Source organism: Falco naumanni, chromosome 5, assembly GCF_017639655.2.
Source record: "Falco naumanni isolate bFalNau1 chromosome 5, bFalNau1.pat, whole genome shotgun sequence".
In the NCBI taxonomy this organism is placed as follows: Eukaryota; Metazoa; Chordata; class Aves; order Falconiformes; family Falconidae; genus Falco; species Falco naumanni.
The window spans coordinates 81,083,046-81,097,773 of NC_054058.1; the positions used below are offsets into that span (position 1 = coordinate 81,083,046).

At 38.3% G+C, this 14,728-nt stretch overlaps 1 protein-coding gene across 1 annotated transcript in view; it reads right to left on the minus strand.

The window, feature by feature from the left end:
* Positions 1 to 2,644: 2,644 nt before the first annotated feature.
* The window catches only part of CTTNBP2 (cortactin binding protein 2), a 90,996-nt gene continuing 78,912 nt past the window's right edge, over positions 2,645 to 14,728 (minus strand). The window contains exons 18-23 of the mRNA XM_040596326.1: positions 13,811 to 14,016; positions 13,400 to 13,585; positions 11,534 to 11,594; positions 10,517 to 10,649; positions 8,510 to 8,611; positions 2,645 to 4,223 (exon numbers count right to left, since the gene is read on the minus strand). Of these exons, the coding sequence (XP_040452260.1) occupies positions 3,978 to 4,223; positions 8,510 to 8,611; positions 10,517 to 10,649; positions 11,534 to 11,594; positions 13,400 to 13,585; positions 13,811 to 14,016 (934 nt within the window). The 3' untranslated portion in view covers positions 2,645 to 3,977. The remainder of the gene's footprint in view (positions 4,224 to 8,509; positions 8,612 to 10,516; positions 10,650 to 11,533; positions 11,595 to 13,399; positions 13,586 to 13,810; positions 14,017 to 14,728) is intronic.

Here is a 14,728-nt window from a genome sequence, read left to right on the forward strand (position 1 = left end):
GGTTCATTCTCGTGATCAAAGCTTTAACGGGTGAATAGGTTTTCTTAGTTTCCTCTCCCCAAACCGTTTAAATGTACTGTATAAAACCGAATTTTGGTCACACCAATATGTTCAGGGGCCTACAATTACTGCTGATCCATCTGTGATGAGCCTGTGAATTTGGTGCAACCAACCATTACAGCTGGAAAAGGACCGTGCCGCCGCCCGGACCCGCTACTCACTTGTGCCCTGCTCTCTCCTAAGCCTGGATGACACTGCGTGACACAGGGAACACATCCCAGCTCCTTTTTCAGCTAATATTAGCCAAACTACAACTGGACTACCACTGTGCTAAGGAAGTATTTCCCTTCTCCCAGACCTTCTTCTGTACCTCTAAATCCTCGCAATTAAAAGTCCTTTCTTTCCGATACCTTAACTCCGTGCAAAACCTTCCACCTTCTGAGCCTGCCTTTGCTACAGCTCAGTACAAACACACCGCGTGCCCACTCAACTGTCACTTTGACTCCAGGTTTCTGTAAGAACAGCCCACCTGGTAATTGTAAAGTCTCTTAATTACGATTTGAACACCATAATCATCACTTTAGCCAGTTAGCACCGGGAAATTGTCCCTCATCCTTTCTTCAGATTGGCTCCTTCCACAAACATCTCCTACCTGTAGAGGTTACTCTGCTTCTCCGGTTTTCCCAGAAAGCTGGAGGGTTTTGATTTGTTTTGTAAATCACTTGAGCTGTATTATGGGAAGAGACATGCCTCAGAAATTCAGGCTCTCTGGTTTTGCTCTTTTCTTTTCTTTTTTTTTTTTTTCTTTTTTTTTTTTTTCTTTTTTTTTTTTTTTAATGAATGTTGCTGCCTTTGTTGAATGATGGAGCAGGTTTTGGCACACTTTTCATTTTGCAGCTCATGCTCAGCACTAAGTAACTGAGCTTAAATATTGTCTGATGGACTCAAGACATTCTTCTAAGGAACATATTCCAAGTTCTTTGTCAAGAAATAAGAATCATAGGAGACATGCTGAAAGCTTCTATTTTCAGAAGTGACCTGGAGGGCTGGAATGTTTAGGGTTCCTCTGGTGAAGAGACTGAGCTGTGCATAAGGAGTGTAATGTAGTCAGAGAGGGGCTAGAGTCTTTTACTGACCTAGTGGCCTGTGGAAAGGATGCAACCTTAGAAGCTCCCCTGAGACACCCCTTCCTGAGACACCTCTCCCTGTGGACAGGTTCTCTCCCTTCACTTACCTTGCTTCTTTACACAGAAAGGGTAATGGATGGGAGCGGCGTGCAGCACGGAGCAGCGTGGTCCACCACAGACAGCACACTTGAAACCTCTTTGCTTAAGACACAGGAAGGAACGAAGAAAAAGCATTTTGCCCATTTCTAACCCAAAATGAGAGTAGTTGATATTACGAGTCGTGCACAAGCAGTGCTGTTTGTAGCATCACAGGAAGAACCTGAAGATACAATGAAGCCCCGAACTCCTGACCAGAGCCTCGGCCTTGTTTCTGCACATTCTTGCCACTATCCCAATGGTAAACCAACGGAGAAGCCGCTATGTTCGCACACAAACTATTTTATGGTTATATAGCATTCAGTATTTGAGGGCAGGAACTGATATGACCTAACAAGAGAGCTTAATAGTTACTACCAAAGATAAGATTATCTTAGAGATAAAGAGATCTGCAAAACACTGTGTGATTATAAAGATGTATGAAGATCACAGACTGTGTTGAACTGAAAGACAGACCCAAAAAAACCGACAGCAGATGGAAATCAACCAGGTAAAAGATGCAGATGGACAGAGATTAGGACAGCAGGCTGAAAAGAAAGATAATGAGGGCACTGAAAGGCAATGCTAAATTTAGCAAGAGACCTAACTTTCAAACCCTGAACAGATGATCAAAGTTACTCTGCCCTCTGCAGATTTTCAGTCAAAGTACAGCAAGAAGACTTTCCATTCTCACAGACAATATACAGTCTTAAAATATATCCCAAAACATGCTATAGGATACTGTGCCTAAGATCTTCGCACACAGAAACACACTGCTAACTCTTGATCTAAACGAGGGCTGACATTTCCAAGGTGCATTTTCAATGTAGAACGAACCTAGCTTAGAAGTATATCAGGAGCTTTCATTTCTTATCTCTCTTTTTAAAAAAAGTTCAATTTATTGTGATTACAAATCCTGATACTGCAACTTGTGTGATCGCTACAAAAAACATTTTCCATTTTACGTTCCTCCTCACCACAAAATCCATGCCTGAGCTTCTCACACAAGCTGCCATACTGCTGCTCACACCGCTTCAGCGCATAAGGGATCCTAATCGCTGAGACCCGTTGCTCTGACCTCCAGCAGTTCCCGGCTGACTCATTCTGTTAAGAACCAACTGCAAAAGTAGCATCCATTTTTCAGCACCAAAAATTACAGAAAGAAAAAAAGAAAAAAAAAATCAACTTCTATAGAAATCACCAGTATTCAGTTATATGTTACTACCACACAACAAATTGAAGTTTTAATAAAAAAGCAATTACCAAAAGACAAGATACTTTCTAAATATGTTGTGCGGAAAATGATTACAGAAATAAGCTTCTAATATTCTATATTGATAGAGATAACACACACATACAGACTAAGGGACAGAAAGACAATATACAGTACAAAAGTTTTATTGACATGAGTTTGGGATGACTGTTTTACGTACAAAGGTGAAGCGTTAGGAAACAGGTAATCCTTTCCTTTTCCAGGCTGAATTTGAGAAAAACACTAAGTTGGAAAGTATAGGCATGACCATGTTACTGTTCATAGCTCTCAAAACCATCTCCTGGCAGTTTGATCTCAAGAAAACTCCGCACTTTGCTCCGCCAGCCAGCTGAGGTGTCTGGGCAGGGAGCGTTTCCACATTACTACAATTCACAAGCGTGTAACTGCAGCTACTGCAGAGACCGGGGACATAATCCCTCTGTAGAAACTCTCCCTCTATGTGTGAACGTGCTCTACCTCTGTAGTAGGGGGTGGGGGGGAATTATAAAGAATTTTAGCTGCAGCTCAAGTATCATTTCACAGCAATTACATCTTAAATCCACAATAGAAATTGATAATTACATAGGAACTCACGTTATCGCTACTACATTATCTCTGATAATACTGTAGTTCAGCTTGTGCTCAAATTCCTTTTCAGTAAAATCTGTTTCTGTAAAACACTATTATTTCTCAGATCCTTTTAAAACACTAATGAAGTATATAAAAGTTTTTACAGTATACAAGAAAAACGAAGTTAATAAATGATCCCATTTTCTTCAATTCTATCAAAGAATAAGAGTCTGAGAAAAATAACTTTTATTGCATTTTAATTTCTCAATCTCTTTCCTTTTTTAAAAGATAGAAGTTATAACGAAAATTCATGACATTTTAGATGAAGAGAAGCTTGAGAGAAACAAGATCAAAATTCAGCAGGCAGATGATGGGGAAATCAAAGTATTTAATATGGCTTGTAGCTGAAAGTAATTGATCTGCATTTCCAATCATTTTAGTTATTGCCACATTCCATTAATTTTTCGTTAAGTGAAGATAAAAACATGTCTTTAAAATGCACGAACAATAGCTTGAAGCCATTGCTGTACATATTGTGCAACTCATCTGAATGCAGTTTAACATGTGAACTTGATAGAATATATTTATGTACAGTATATACACAAACAGAATCCTGTGGTAACACCCCTGAATATTATCATTTAAACAAGTAATTTTCATAATAAAAGAAGAAGAAAAAAAAACCAAACCACCTACGAAGGTGGCAAAACTGCCCATTTCTGAAGTTTAAGTCAATATAATTTCCAGCTGATTTACATAGAAATAAACGTGGTCCTGTACAAACTTTACATTACAGGGAAACAGTTTATTTTCAAAAAATATTTACATATTTGAGTACTTGGTTCTTTGCAATAGAAATTATAAGATCATCAAAAATTTTATGGTAGGCAGGTTTATTTATTAGATTTTTCTATTTGTTCTTTTTTGTGCAAATTCCAAATCTCTCTTTTTGCCTTATTATCTGCCTCTATTTGCCTTGTATTACTGCTGCTGCTTTTTTTAGTATTCTGAGAAGGCTGGGTGACTTTACTTCTAGGAACTGGAAGAAAAGATTTAACTCTTGAAACACCCAACTCTGTCTTTGATTTACTGTTGCTGCTTTCCACAGTTCGACTGCTGCTGAGCGGACGCATTCCATCCTATGAATAAAAAAAAAAAAGCATTTTCTGTATAAGTAATTGTTGCCATTTGACCTGGAAAACAACCAACCAACCCTACCAGCCTCATGGAAACTCTTGGTATTTACAGTCTTTTGCCATTTAGTATGACAGCTTCTTACTACTTGGTGAACTATGGCTCTTTTTTTGCTTCTTTGACTGAAAAGACATATCAACATCTTAGAATACTTAAATAAGACAATGGGTGTTTTCCACTGCCATTGAAAAAGCCTTAAATTTGATTCTTGCATGTCTGCATTTCAGAGAGAACATTTCATGTTCTTTCTTTCGTTACTGTGGAAAAATGACAGCTGTAGCCACAGCTAAAAGGGAAAAATGGAAATTTAGGTCTTGCAGGCACAAAATTCAGCTTTAAAGCTTGAATAAAGATACACACTTTTTTTTGTACCATCAAGGCCATAAATAAGAACAAAATAATCACAACAAAAATAATACTTCAAGAACAGAAGTTGAAAGGCTAGTTACATTTTAATATAACAGAAGTTGAAATATTTAATATAACAGAATAAAAAGATATAATATAACAGAAGTTGAAAGGCTAGTTACATAATCTCACAGATTGTTTTCTTATAAACCAGATTTTAGCCTCTCAAATTATTTATGCTAAGAAGCTACATTCTTAAAAACTGGACCGTATTCACCCTGCCCAAATTTAGACAGCAGAAGTGCCAAAGTGAGGTGTGTTGTCACTTTTTGTTCCTTTGTAGACAAGGAGAAAGATGTTAGCTAAGCCAGTTTATGACGGTCGCTAACACATCTCTTTCATGAGAGGTGCCTACCTTTCCTCTGACAGGAAAGGAGAATTAGGAACTTAACTGTTGGCATCAGCTGAATCCAGGTCACCCCTCTGGGCAGCAATATTAAAAAGTTCATTTTCACCAGCAGCTGCTGCTCTTCAAGTAAAGGTTGGTGGCATGCAAGTAAACTATTCATCACTGTCTGTTCCTTATTAATCCTTGATTTCATCAATTTGTTTGGATCCTGGATCAAAGATTTTGCATGTCTTATCAGTTTTCTCTTTCTCGTTCACATACTTGAAAGCATTTTTTCTTCCAGCCAATTAAAAAAAAAATTAATTATGTGTATGTTGCCCTTGTAAGTAATTTGTCTCATTACTGTTGATAAGATCTCCTCTGCTCGTGCAGTATTGCTTTTGTTACCCACAGAATTCTATTTACTTTCAGAAAAGGATGCTTTTCTCATCTCGAACTCTTTTTCAGACACCAGTTCTTGCAGCTGCATAGGTTCATCATCATTAGAATTGCTTCTAAAAGTTTGACTTCTGCTTCCAACCTAAGACTGTGCTCTTCTAGATTTTTGATAGATTTGTTGTAGTAACGATTAAATCTAGAAACAAAGCTTGTCATTCTATTAGATCTCTTTCCCCTCTAGCAAAAGGTTGGGTTGTATTTCCTTCATTTTGGCCAACATTTCCTCACAAGGTATGGAAAATCAATTTTTTTAACCTGTATGAAATCTTTTGACCAAGTTCTTAAAAAACCTCAAAGTTAGCTAAGCCTGTTGTAATGGTTTCAGCTGGGATAGAGTTGATTTTCTTTTCAGTAGCTGGTGCAGGGCTGTGTTTCGGATTTGGTATGAGAGTTATGTTGATAGCACACTGATGGTTTTAGCTGCTGCTAAGTAATGTTTATACATAGTCAAGGAGTTTTCAGTTTCCTAGGCCCTGCCAGCGAGAGGGCTGGAGGGGCATGGGAAACTGGGAGGGGACACAGCCAGGGCAGCTGCCCCAAACTGGCCAAAGGGGTATTCCATACCATAGAATGTCGCGCCCAGTATATAAGCTGGGAGGTTGGCTGGGGCCTGTGAATTGCTGCTTCTTGGGCACTGGCTGGGCATCGGTAAGTGGGTTGTGAGCATCTCTATCGTGCACCACTTGGGGTTTTTTGTTTTGGATTTTATTCCTCTCTCCCTTGCTTTCCTTTTCATTACAGTTGTTATTATTATATTTGATTTTATTTCAATTATTAAATTGTTCTTATCTCAACCCTTGAGTTTTACCTTTTGCCCTGATTCTCCTCTCCATCCCACTGCTGTCGTGGGGGATGAGTGAGTGGCCGCGTGGTACTTAGCTGCTGGCTGCCGTTAAACCATGACACTCGTCTACCTCCAAAGTCAATGCAGCTATGCCTTAAATTGTTAGCAGGAATTTTAAAAGTAAAAAAATTAACTAGGAAAAATTTACATTAGAACAGGTAGGTCACCTGACTTACAAAATTATCCAGGCATTGCCACTATGTGGAGATTTGATTTGTAATGTCTGAAATTACGAATTTTAAATCTGAATAGCATGGCCAGCAGGACAAGGGCAGTGATTGTCCCCCTGCACTCAGCACTGGTGATGCTGCACCTCGGATACTGTGTTCAGCTCTGGGCCCCTCACTGCAAGAGGGAGCAGAGGGGCTGGAGCGTGTCCAGAGACGGGCAACGGGGCTGGTGAGGGGTCTGGAGCACAAGTCTTGTGAGGAGCAGCTGAGGGAACTGGGGCTGTTTAGTCTGGAGAGGAGGAGGCCCAGGGGGGACCTTATCGCTCTCTACAACTACCTGACAGGAGGCTGTAGGCAGGTGGAGGTCGGTCTCTTCTCCCAAATTACAAGCGACAGGACAAGAGAAATGGCCTCAAGTTGCACCAGAGGAGGTTTAGACTGCATAGTAGGAAAAATTTCTTCACTGAAAGGGTGGTCAAGCACTGGAACAGGCTGCCCAGGGAGGTGGTGGAATCACCATCCCTGGAGGTATTTAAAAGCCAGACAGACGTGGTGCTTAGGGACATGGGTTAGTGATGGACTTGGCAGCGCTGGGTTAACGGTTGGACTTGATGATCTCAAAGGTCTTTTCCAACCTAAATGATTTGATGATTCTAAAATAATGTGTTTAGAGAAATATCCAAAAGCAGTATACCCAAATGCGGATCTGGAATGTTAAAATTGTTTGTTAGTGGACACTGTTCTCTGGATTTTAAATAAAGTTATGGAAAATATTCTAACATTTTGAATATTTGGATATAAAAAAATACGGTAAGCGTGGTAAGTGATTTCATCCAACTGCAGTTTTTTTAATGCTTAGGTGTGCAAAGTTAAGCTATTTTCAGGGCTACTTCATTGTAACTACAGAAAATAGACAGTGTGTCTCTAGGACAAAAATGATCATGGTCAGGTAAAAGTGTCTGGACTGGACTTTAGAGGATCCCTGTTAAGGGAAGACAGGAGCCCAGTGAGGGAACACAGACAGATTCTGTGCTGGCTAAGGTTAATTGAGCCATGTGCTCAGAAGCCCTCTTGATGTTCAAAACCACAAGGAGCAAGAAAGAAAAGGGAAAAAGAGAAAGTGCAATTTTAACTTTACTATCCAAAGAATGAAAACTAAGCAAGATACAACTCCATCTTCATATTTAATAGGGATGTTAGCACTCACAAACAATTATTTCAGTTTCTGAAAAGATGATGATAGTGGACCTATTATATCTTCCAGTAGTATTTAGCTTATCATCCCACTCTGAAACTGCTCTGAAATTAGTAAAGTTCGTTTACATTTAGACTATCTTTTCCCATAATCACCAAACTTCTAACACAGGGTTTCTTTTAATTTCTCATAAATAATCTGGCAATACTGAAAACCCTTTTAAAAATTCCATGCTATTTTTCACAAACTCTGATAATATCATGTCTTACAATTTCTACCACTGCAAAGCTTTGACACCAGAGCAGCTCAGTTCTACTTAAATAATAACACTTAGGAAAACAGTGGTTTGGAATTGTATATATTTGGGTAGTCACTACAAAAAAAAATAGTAGAAAAATAAACCATAAGCCGGGAATTATATATCAGGAATTTAAAAAACTTTTGTGCCTTTGCAAAGTTACAGAATAACGTTAACTAGGGTGGGGGGTGGGGGCAGGGGAATGAACCCAGGGTTTTTATTTCATCTGATGCAAGTAACTTATAATGTCAAAGAAATGTCAACAGTACTTGGCTTAAGGAGATGGCTTTATGTAAACATGAAAACGGAAGCAAATACATCCATTGTTTAATAAATCTTAAGTTTCCATTAAAACACATGGAAGAAATTTGGCATGGTATGTCTAGCAAGTTTCCTAAGAATCATGACAGTTTATTCTTGTAATAAACAGGGCACTGGAACGCTAATTCTATGGATCCAATCAGGAATTCAGATTTTGGAGAAACTCAAGACATCTTCCCTCTCCTACTACAAAACTCATTTCACCTACCTTTTGTGCTGTTGTTTTACTTGGGTTAGTACCACTTGCTGAAAATACAGGATTCTTCTGAGAGTTATTGAACATCAATAGCTCATCCTTAGAATCTGCTATCTAAAAAAGATAAGAAAATGGTGATTATTTTTTTTTAGTTATTCACAGATTATGTTTCACTTTGCCAAATTTTGGGAGTCTTGATTTCATTTTCATATAGTTTCTGTGCAATGTAATGCATAAATATCCAAAGAACAATTAAAATACATTTCCTTTACTATAGAGTGCATTTGCGGGAGGTGGGTGATGAAGAGAGAGATATTTCACATGGACCATAACCAGAAGAAGATTAACCATACATTTCCAGAGCAATACTATTCAGCGGAACTTCAGGGCAGTTTCTCGTTAAATTTTCTTCAGCCCCAGAAACATCACAAAAAGGAATAATCCTTTTCTCTTCCTTCTGCCATGTTTCTCCCCTCCTATTTTCCTCCAAACCTTGTGACCATGCAATAGCAGACAGAGTCTAATCAGCCCTCTGTCCTCGCTGAAAACTAGGTATTTTGTTCTGGGGCAAGCTGATCCAATTCCCTGCAACTGCAAAAGTACTCAATCCCAACCTAACAGAGGCACATATTCAAGTGAAAAGGCAAATTAGAGAGCAGAAGTACTTATTTTTATGGCAGCCTGAAATTACATCACACAGAGAAAACATGCAACAGCACCCTTACTTCTGTAAGGCTCAACTAGGCAGCTCGGGAATTAACAACAGAAATTCCAGCCATGGATGGTTCCACCCATGGTGAGGAAACTGAACAAAAGACAGTGACATCTATCTCCTTCCTTATCTAACCCATATTTCCTTGAATTGTCAACAACGAGCAATTACATTTTACATGTTATTAAACACAATTTTAAATTGGTTACCATTTCTTTAAGCACATCCCATTCTTTCAAAGATAGGTATGGTAAATCCCTGCTAAGTGACTGGCGATTAGCTTGCCAGCTTGGCTCGTGTGACTCATGCAAGGACTGTAAATACTTTAAAAAACCAAAACAAAACAACCAACCCAAAACAAAAGACTCTAATAAAGGATTTCATTAAATAGGTTGAAAAATTTTCCCACACACAGTATTTCTTTCTTTAATAAAAACTTTGTTGACTTCTAAGACTAAACAGAGTACTTAATAAAGGAAAACGAATGGACCTGCTGTTCAGGGAGATCCTAGAGGATGTAACACACTGCCTAACGGGATAATAGCTTAAGACTAACTCTGTCTGTGTTTCAAATGGTACAGAACAGCTGCTCCAGTGTGAACACAGCCTGTTGTCACAGCCATCCTACTTCAGCTGTGCTAGGAGGCAAGAAGGAAAAGAATAAATAGCTACAGCTACAGGGAGAGCCTGGATGCTTTTGGCGTAGAAGGACAAATGAGAAAGATCCACAGCTCCACCCTCTGCAGCACAGAACTTAGCCCCAAACCTGTAAGCCTTGCAAGCATCCTTCACCCTCTGCTGCCGCTGTTAGAGAACTAGGCCAATCCATTCTTTCTTGCTCGGGGCAGCAAAACTGCATTTTGCCTACACAGCAGAGGAGCTTTGAGACAGTTCAGTAATGGCTGATGGGATTACGTTAAATAAACAAAATGTGCTATGCATATTAGGAAAAACTTCCCATGTCTAAAATTACAAAACAGTTTCCCAGTGGGAGCGATGACAGCATGAAAGATAACATGGGGAACAATAATGCAGAGGAGGTTATTGTTGCTAGCATTTACGAACTTATAAATTGCAGCCTTTCCAGCCTCCACTGCAAAAATCTCTACCAGATAAAATAGCGAAGGTGTAATTTAAAACCAGAACACTTACACTCCAATTATAACTTATTAGTTGACTTTGGCTTATTTCCAAACAATTTTATAATTTTCTTCAAGCAGTGCTTGTAAATTAAAAATTCATTTTAAACACATCACAAACAACTGCATACGGCAAAGTAGTAAATTATTTAAAAGCCTTGTGTTTACCTTGCTTATATCAGGCTCAGATTTGCTGGAACACATAGTTTGAAGTTCCTGCACAAGATCTACCTCATCATCAGAACCAAGGGACAGCCTTTGCTCCAGATTTAACGTTCCCAACTGATCCTTCTCTGAAGATCTTGTTTAAAAAAAAACACAAACAAACAAAGAGAACAATTAAAATGAAGCTATGACACAGAATTTTAAAATATTATACACACCTGAAAAATAGTAGTTTTTTTCCAAGTGACCTTTACTACCATGAACAAAAAGAAAATAGCATCTAATTAAGTGGCAGCAATAGTTGTTACATCATAAGGTATCTTCTTTCTATTCAAATTATTCTCTCCATTCTGAAATTCTAACAAAGGATTCTTCTGCCTACTACCTTCAAAGATTCTCCTCTTTTTAAGATGGACCAAATGAAATTTATTCCACTCCTTTTTTTGGGGGATTTGACTCCTAACACTTACAAAAACCCTGGCATACCAAGAAGCATAAACATTCTGTGCTCTCTGTGCCTGTGAATGTGGCAGAACCAAGGTTTCAAATTGAAGTAAAGTCTCAAATGCAGTTCCCTCTGGCTAACTGTACACTTTCCTAGGGGAACTCTGTAGCGTTTAGACTAAAGCACATATACTACACGCTTTTGAATTGCCATTCAGTAAGCTAAAAGAGCCAAAAGAGTTTTGAAAATATAATGCTAGGTGAGAAAAGCATACGGTTGGCTTTTCGTGGCAGGGTAAATGTTACATAATAGTCTTAAGTAATAGACTGTTACATAAAAAGGCATGTAGTGCTGCAAGGTTTAAAATACAGAAATGGATTCTAAAATTACCTTGAAGTATATAAAATTTTCTCTCGGAACCGAGAATTAAAAAGGTTTCCTTTCTTTAGATGTAGAACCAAAACATTACCAAATAGAAACTCTTAATCTATTAATTATAATGTGCTGGTTTACAACACAATTTTATTATCTTTACTGTTTGCTAAGTATTACAAATACCAGAAATTAAAACTTACTTTGTGGTGAGAGAAGCTCTTTTCTTACAGTTTGGCTGCAACACAGTCCTAGATTTTATAACTGCACAAAAGACAGATGGACTTATTAGTGTGTTACCATGTGTGTTTGTTTCTTTATTCTAAAATCTGTGATAAACAAGGAAAATGTGTTTCTATGTACTGGTTAATCATATCAATAGACTCTGTCAAAGGTCAGAATGCATCCCTTGAAACCGTTCAGAACAGCAGTAGGAACTGCTAAAATGGCAAATGGGGCGTGACTTGCCCAAGCTTTTGTGGATATAGAACACGAGGTTTCTGTGCAAGGCACCTGAACCACCCTTACTGCTTCTCTCAAAGAGCAATCACTTGTCAACAGGAAAAGATATAAGCTTTCTTCATTTAAGTAAAATCAAACAACTTACCCTTGGAATCGGGAACCGCATTTGATTCTGATAGTCAGAAATGGAAGCCTATTTAAATTCACCATCCCATTTTTTACTTACATTCACAAATATTAACTGGAGTCTAAGAATATTTTCAGGTGCAAGACACAGTATAAACCATCCTCCTTCAGGTTACATTCATTTGATTTCTTAAATCCTCTTAGTGGAATTAGGTAAATTCACAATTCAAACACAGAACTCACAAGCAAAATCAGGACATTAGAGCTGGAGTTCAGAAAAAGCAGATTTCTTTCTGAACAAGAGCTGAAGAAATGAATAGCTCAATTTAATGTTAAGAAGTACCAGGCATCAAGTATTTCAGTCTTTTATATATGAGGTAATTGAGGCTAGAATCTTACTGTTTCCAAAGAGAGAGAGAGAGAGTGTGTGTGTGTGTGTGTGTGTGTGTAAGCCTCTTTCTCTCTGCATCCCTTCCTAACTCCTCTCTCTGAAGGAGTTACCTGCATTTTCTAAAAGCAAAATAATTTGATTTTGTCCTCTAGAAGTTTTCCTGTTCAATACTGTATTCAGTTATGGTATTCCCAAGTTTTCTTTCTAGACAGATGTGTAATTTTACAAGAATGAAATGTTGCTTCTGCACATACCCAGATGTTATCCCTGTGTAGTAAACAGCTTGTTAGACGGCTTGTGATCTTGAGGTAAAAAGACAATTCAGAAGTGTCAGCTACTAACACGACTTTCACATACACACACACAGACTGTCACATAAAGCCTTCTTTATCAAGCAGCCTTGCTAAAAATGATGTGGAAACTTCATGAAAACCTTATAGCATCTGTGACTACACAGAGGTTTTTACATTTAGTTTTTGCAATTAAAATGAAAATCAAACAAAAATCTTCAATTTAAAACCAGAGACCTCTTGCTTCCGCTACAGGGCTTCTAGATTATTCTACTCAATTTATTTAACAAGACTGAACAAGGGATGCATGATCTTTTTATTATTATTTATTTATTATATTTTATTATTGTAGCGAAGCTACAAAGTATGTGTAAAAAAAAAAAAGCAAAAAAAGAAATACTGTCAATCAGGTGCAGCTCTAAAGAGTACCAACCAAGTAATGAAGTCTTTCCCTCATCTGGTGCTGAGGCAGGGAATGATAAAGCATCATTCCATGCAATATGAGGTGGAACCACTGCTGAATCTTCCACCACCTGAACTAAAGCCTACCTCATTATCAGGACAACAGGAAAGGCATTAGAACAAACAAACAAAAAATCAATAATTAATCAGGATACCTCACAGTCACAACAAAATTATTTGAGGGGAAAAAAAGTAAACGATTTTTTACTGATGAACATAACCATGAGCGTCATTTCATTGAGAATGTTTAATTCATGACGTAGAAGAAAACTGAGATTCCTGTCAACACAGGTTAAACACCCACACCTTCTTTCAGAACTGAAAACGGAAAGCTTTACCTTCAGCGTTTGTCTCCTGCTTATTCCATGACTGGGGGGACAAATGGCCTGACTTTTTGCGAGGACTTGTGCTCACTTTTCTCCAAGAAGCATTCTCACCTCTTTTCTTACTACAATTTTTGTAGCTCGAAACCACAGATAAAGGAAAGTTTCCTCCCTTAAAATCTGCTATGTAATTATCAAGCTCTGAAACAAAAGTAGAACAATGTTAAGAAGAATTGACTCTGGCAAATGATTCCTCTTTGACTACCTTATACAACTACTTAGTTTAGTGACTGTAAATGCTTTTAACCACACACCTCCCATCATAACTATAGTTACGTTTTGTGAAAGTTTTAAAAAAGGAATCCAAGAGTTAAAAGCCCCACTCTGGCAACGTACAACTACTTGCCTTTCAGACTGTTCAGTTACCTGGTCTGGGGAGAGGACAGCCATGCAAAACAGCTTTATTTAGCAAGATACTGAGAGCAGCTTTAACGACAGCCTGTTGGCCTTGGCTAGGATTTTTTTTGGCTATGGCTTGTCCTGGTACAGATGGTCTTTTCACAGAGGCTCTGGAGAGTATTGCTTCTTGAACTCTGGGAGCTATCACAGCATTCCATAACCTGGACATCCACCTGTAGGCACACAAAGAATCCCTTAACTTCAGAGACAATTATAAACAACCCAAGATTTTATAGTTCAGGTAACATATCCAATTCTGCATTTTCAGGAAGCACATATATTTAGGACTTTGTATTGTACCCCATTTCAGAGAGGAACTGATTTTATTTAAGGTGGGGTATATTTGCTTGTTTTATATTAAATTATTTGACCTAACTTTCTTCAGGCTGCTTTGGCAAACTATTTACCATCTGATGGTTGCCTTCTTCAGGTAAGGACCATAAAACATCTTTTCCTTTTTAAGGCTAAAAGAAAGAATGTCCCAGAAAGATGCACCTTCATGTGTGTACAACAAAAGTCTCTTGAGAAGGTTCCATGCCTGTAGGTGTTCATTCATTGCCCACTGGCTGCCAGCATGGGAAAAAGGAGGTATTTAGTTATGATTGCACCCTTTCCAGTATTCTTCCACTTCCAAACTTGTCCAGTTCACAAGACCCTTCTATTCATACAGCTGCCTTGCTCTCACTCTCCTTTTGTCTACTTGATCTATGGTGAACTGCGTTTCCAGGATGCTGTGAATTTTCCAGATTGTCTGGTTTTGAGACTGGGTCTGATCATAAAAAATTGATTCAAAGGGATGTGGCTCTTCTGGGACTTTTGCTTTTCTAAGAGAGAAATATTACATTGTTTTTAGCCCAGAAGTGACAAATTTGTGTTGGGAAATAA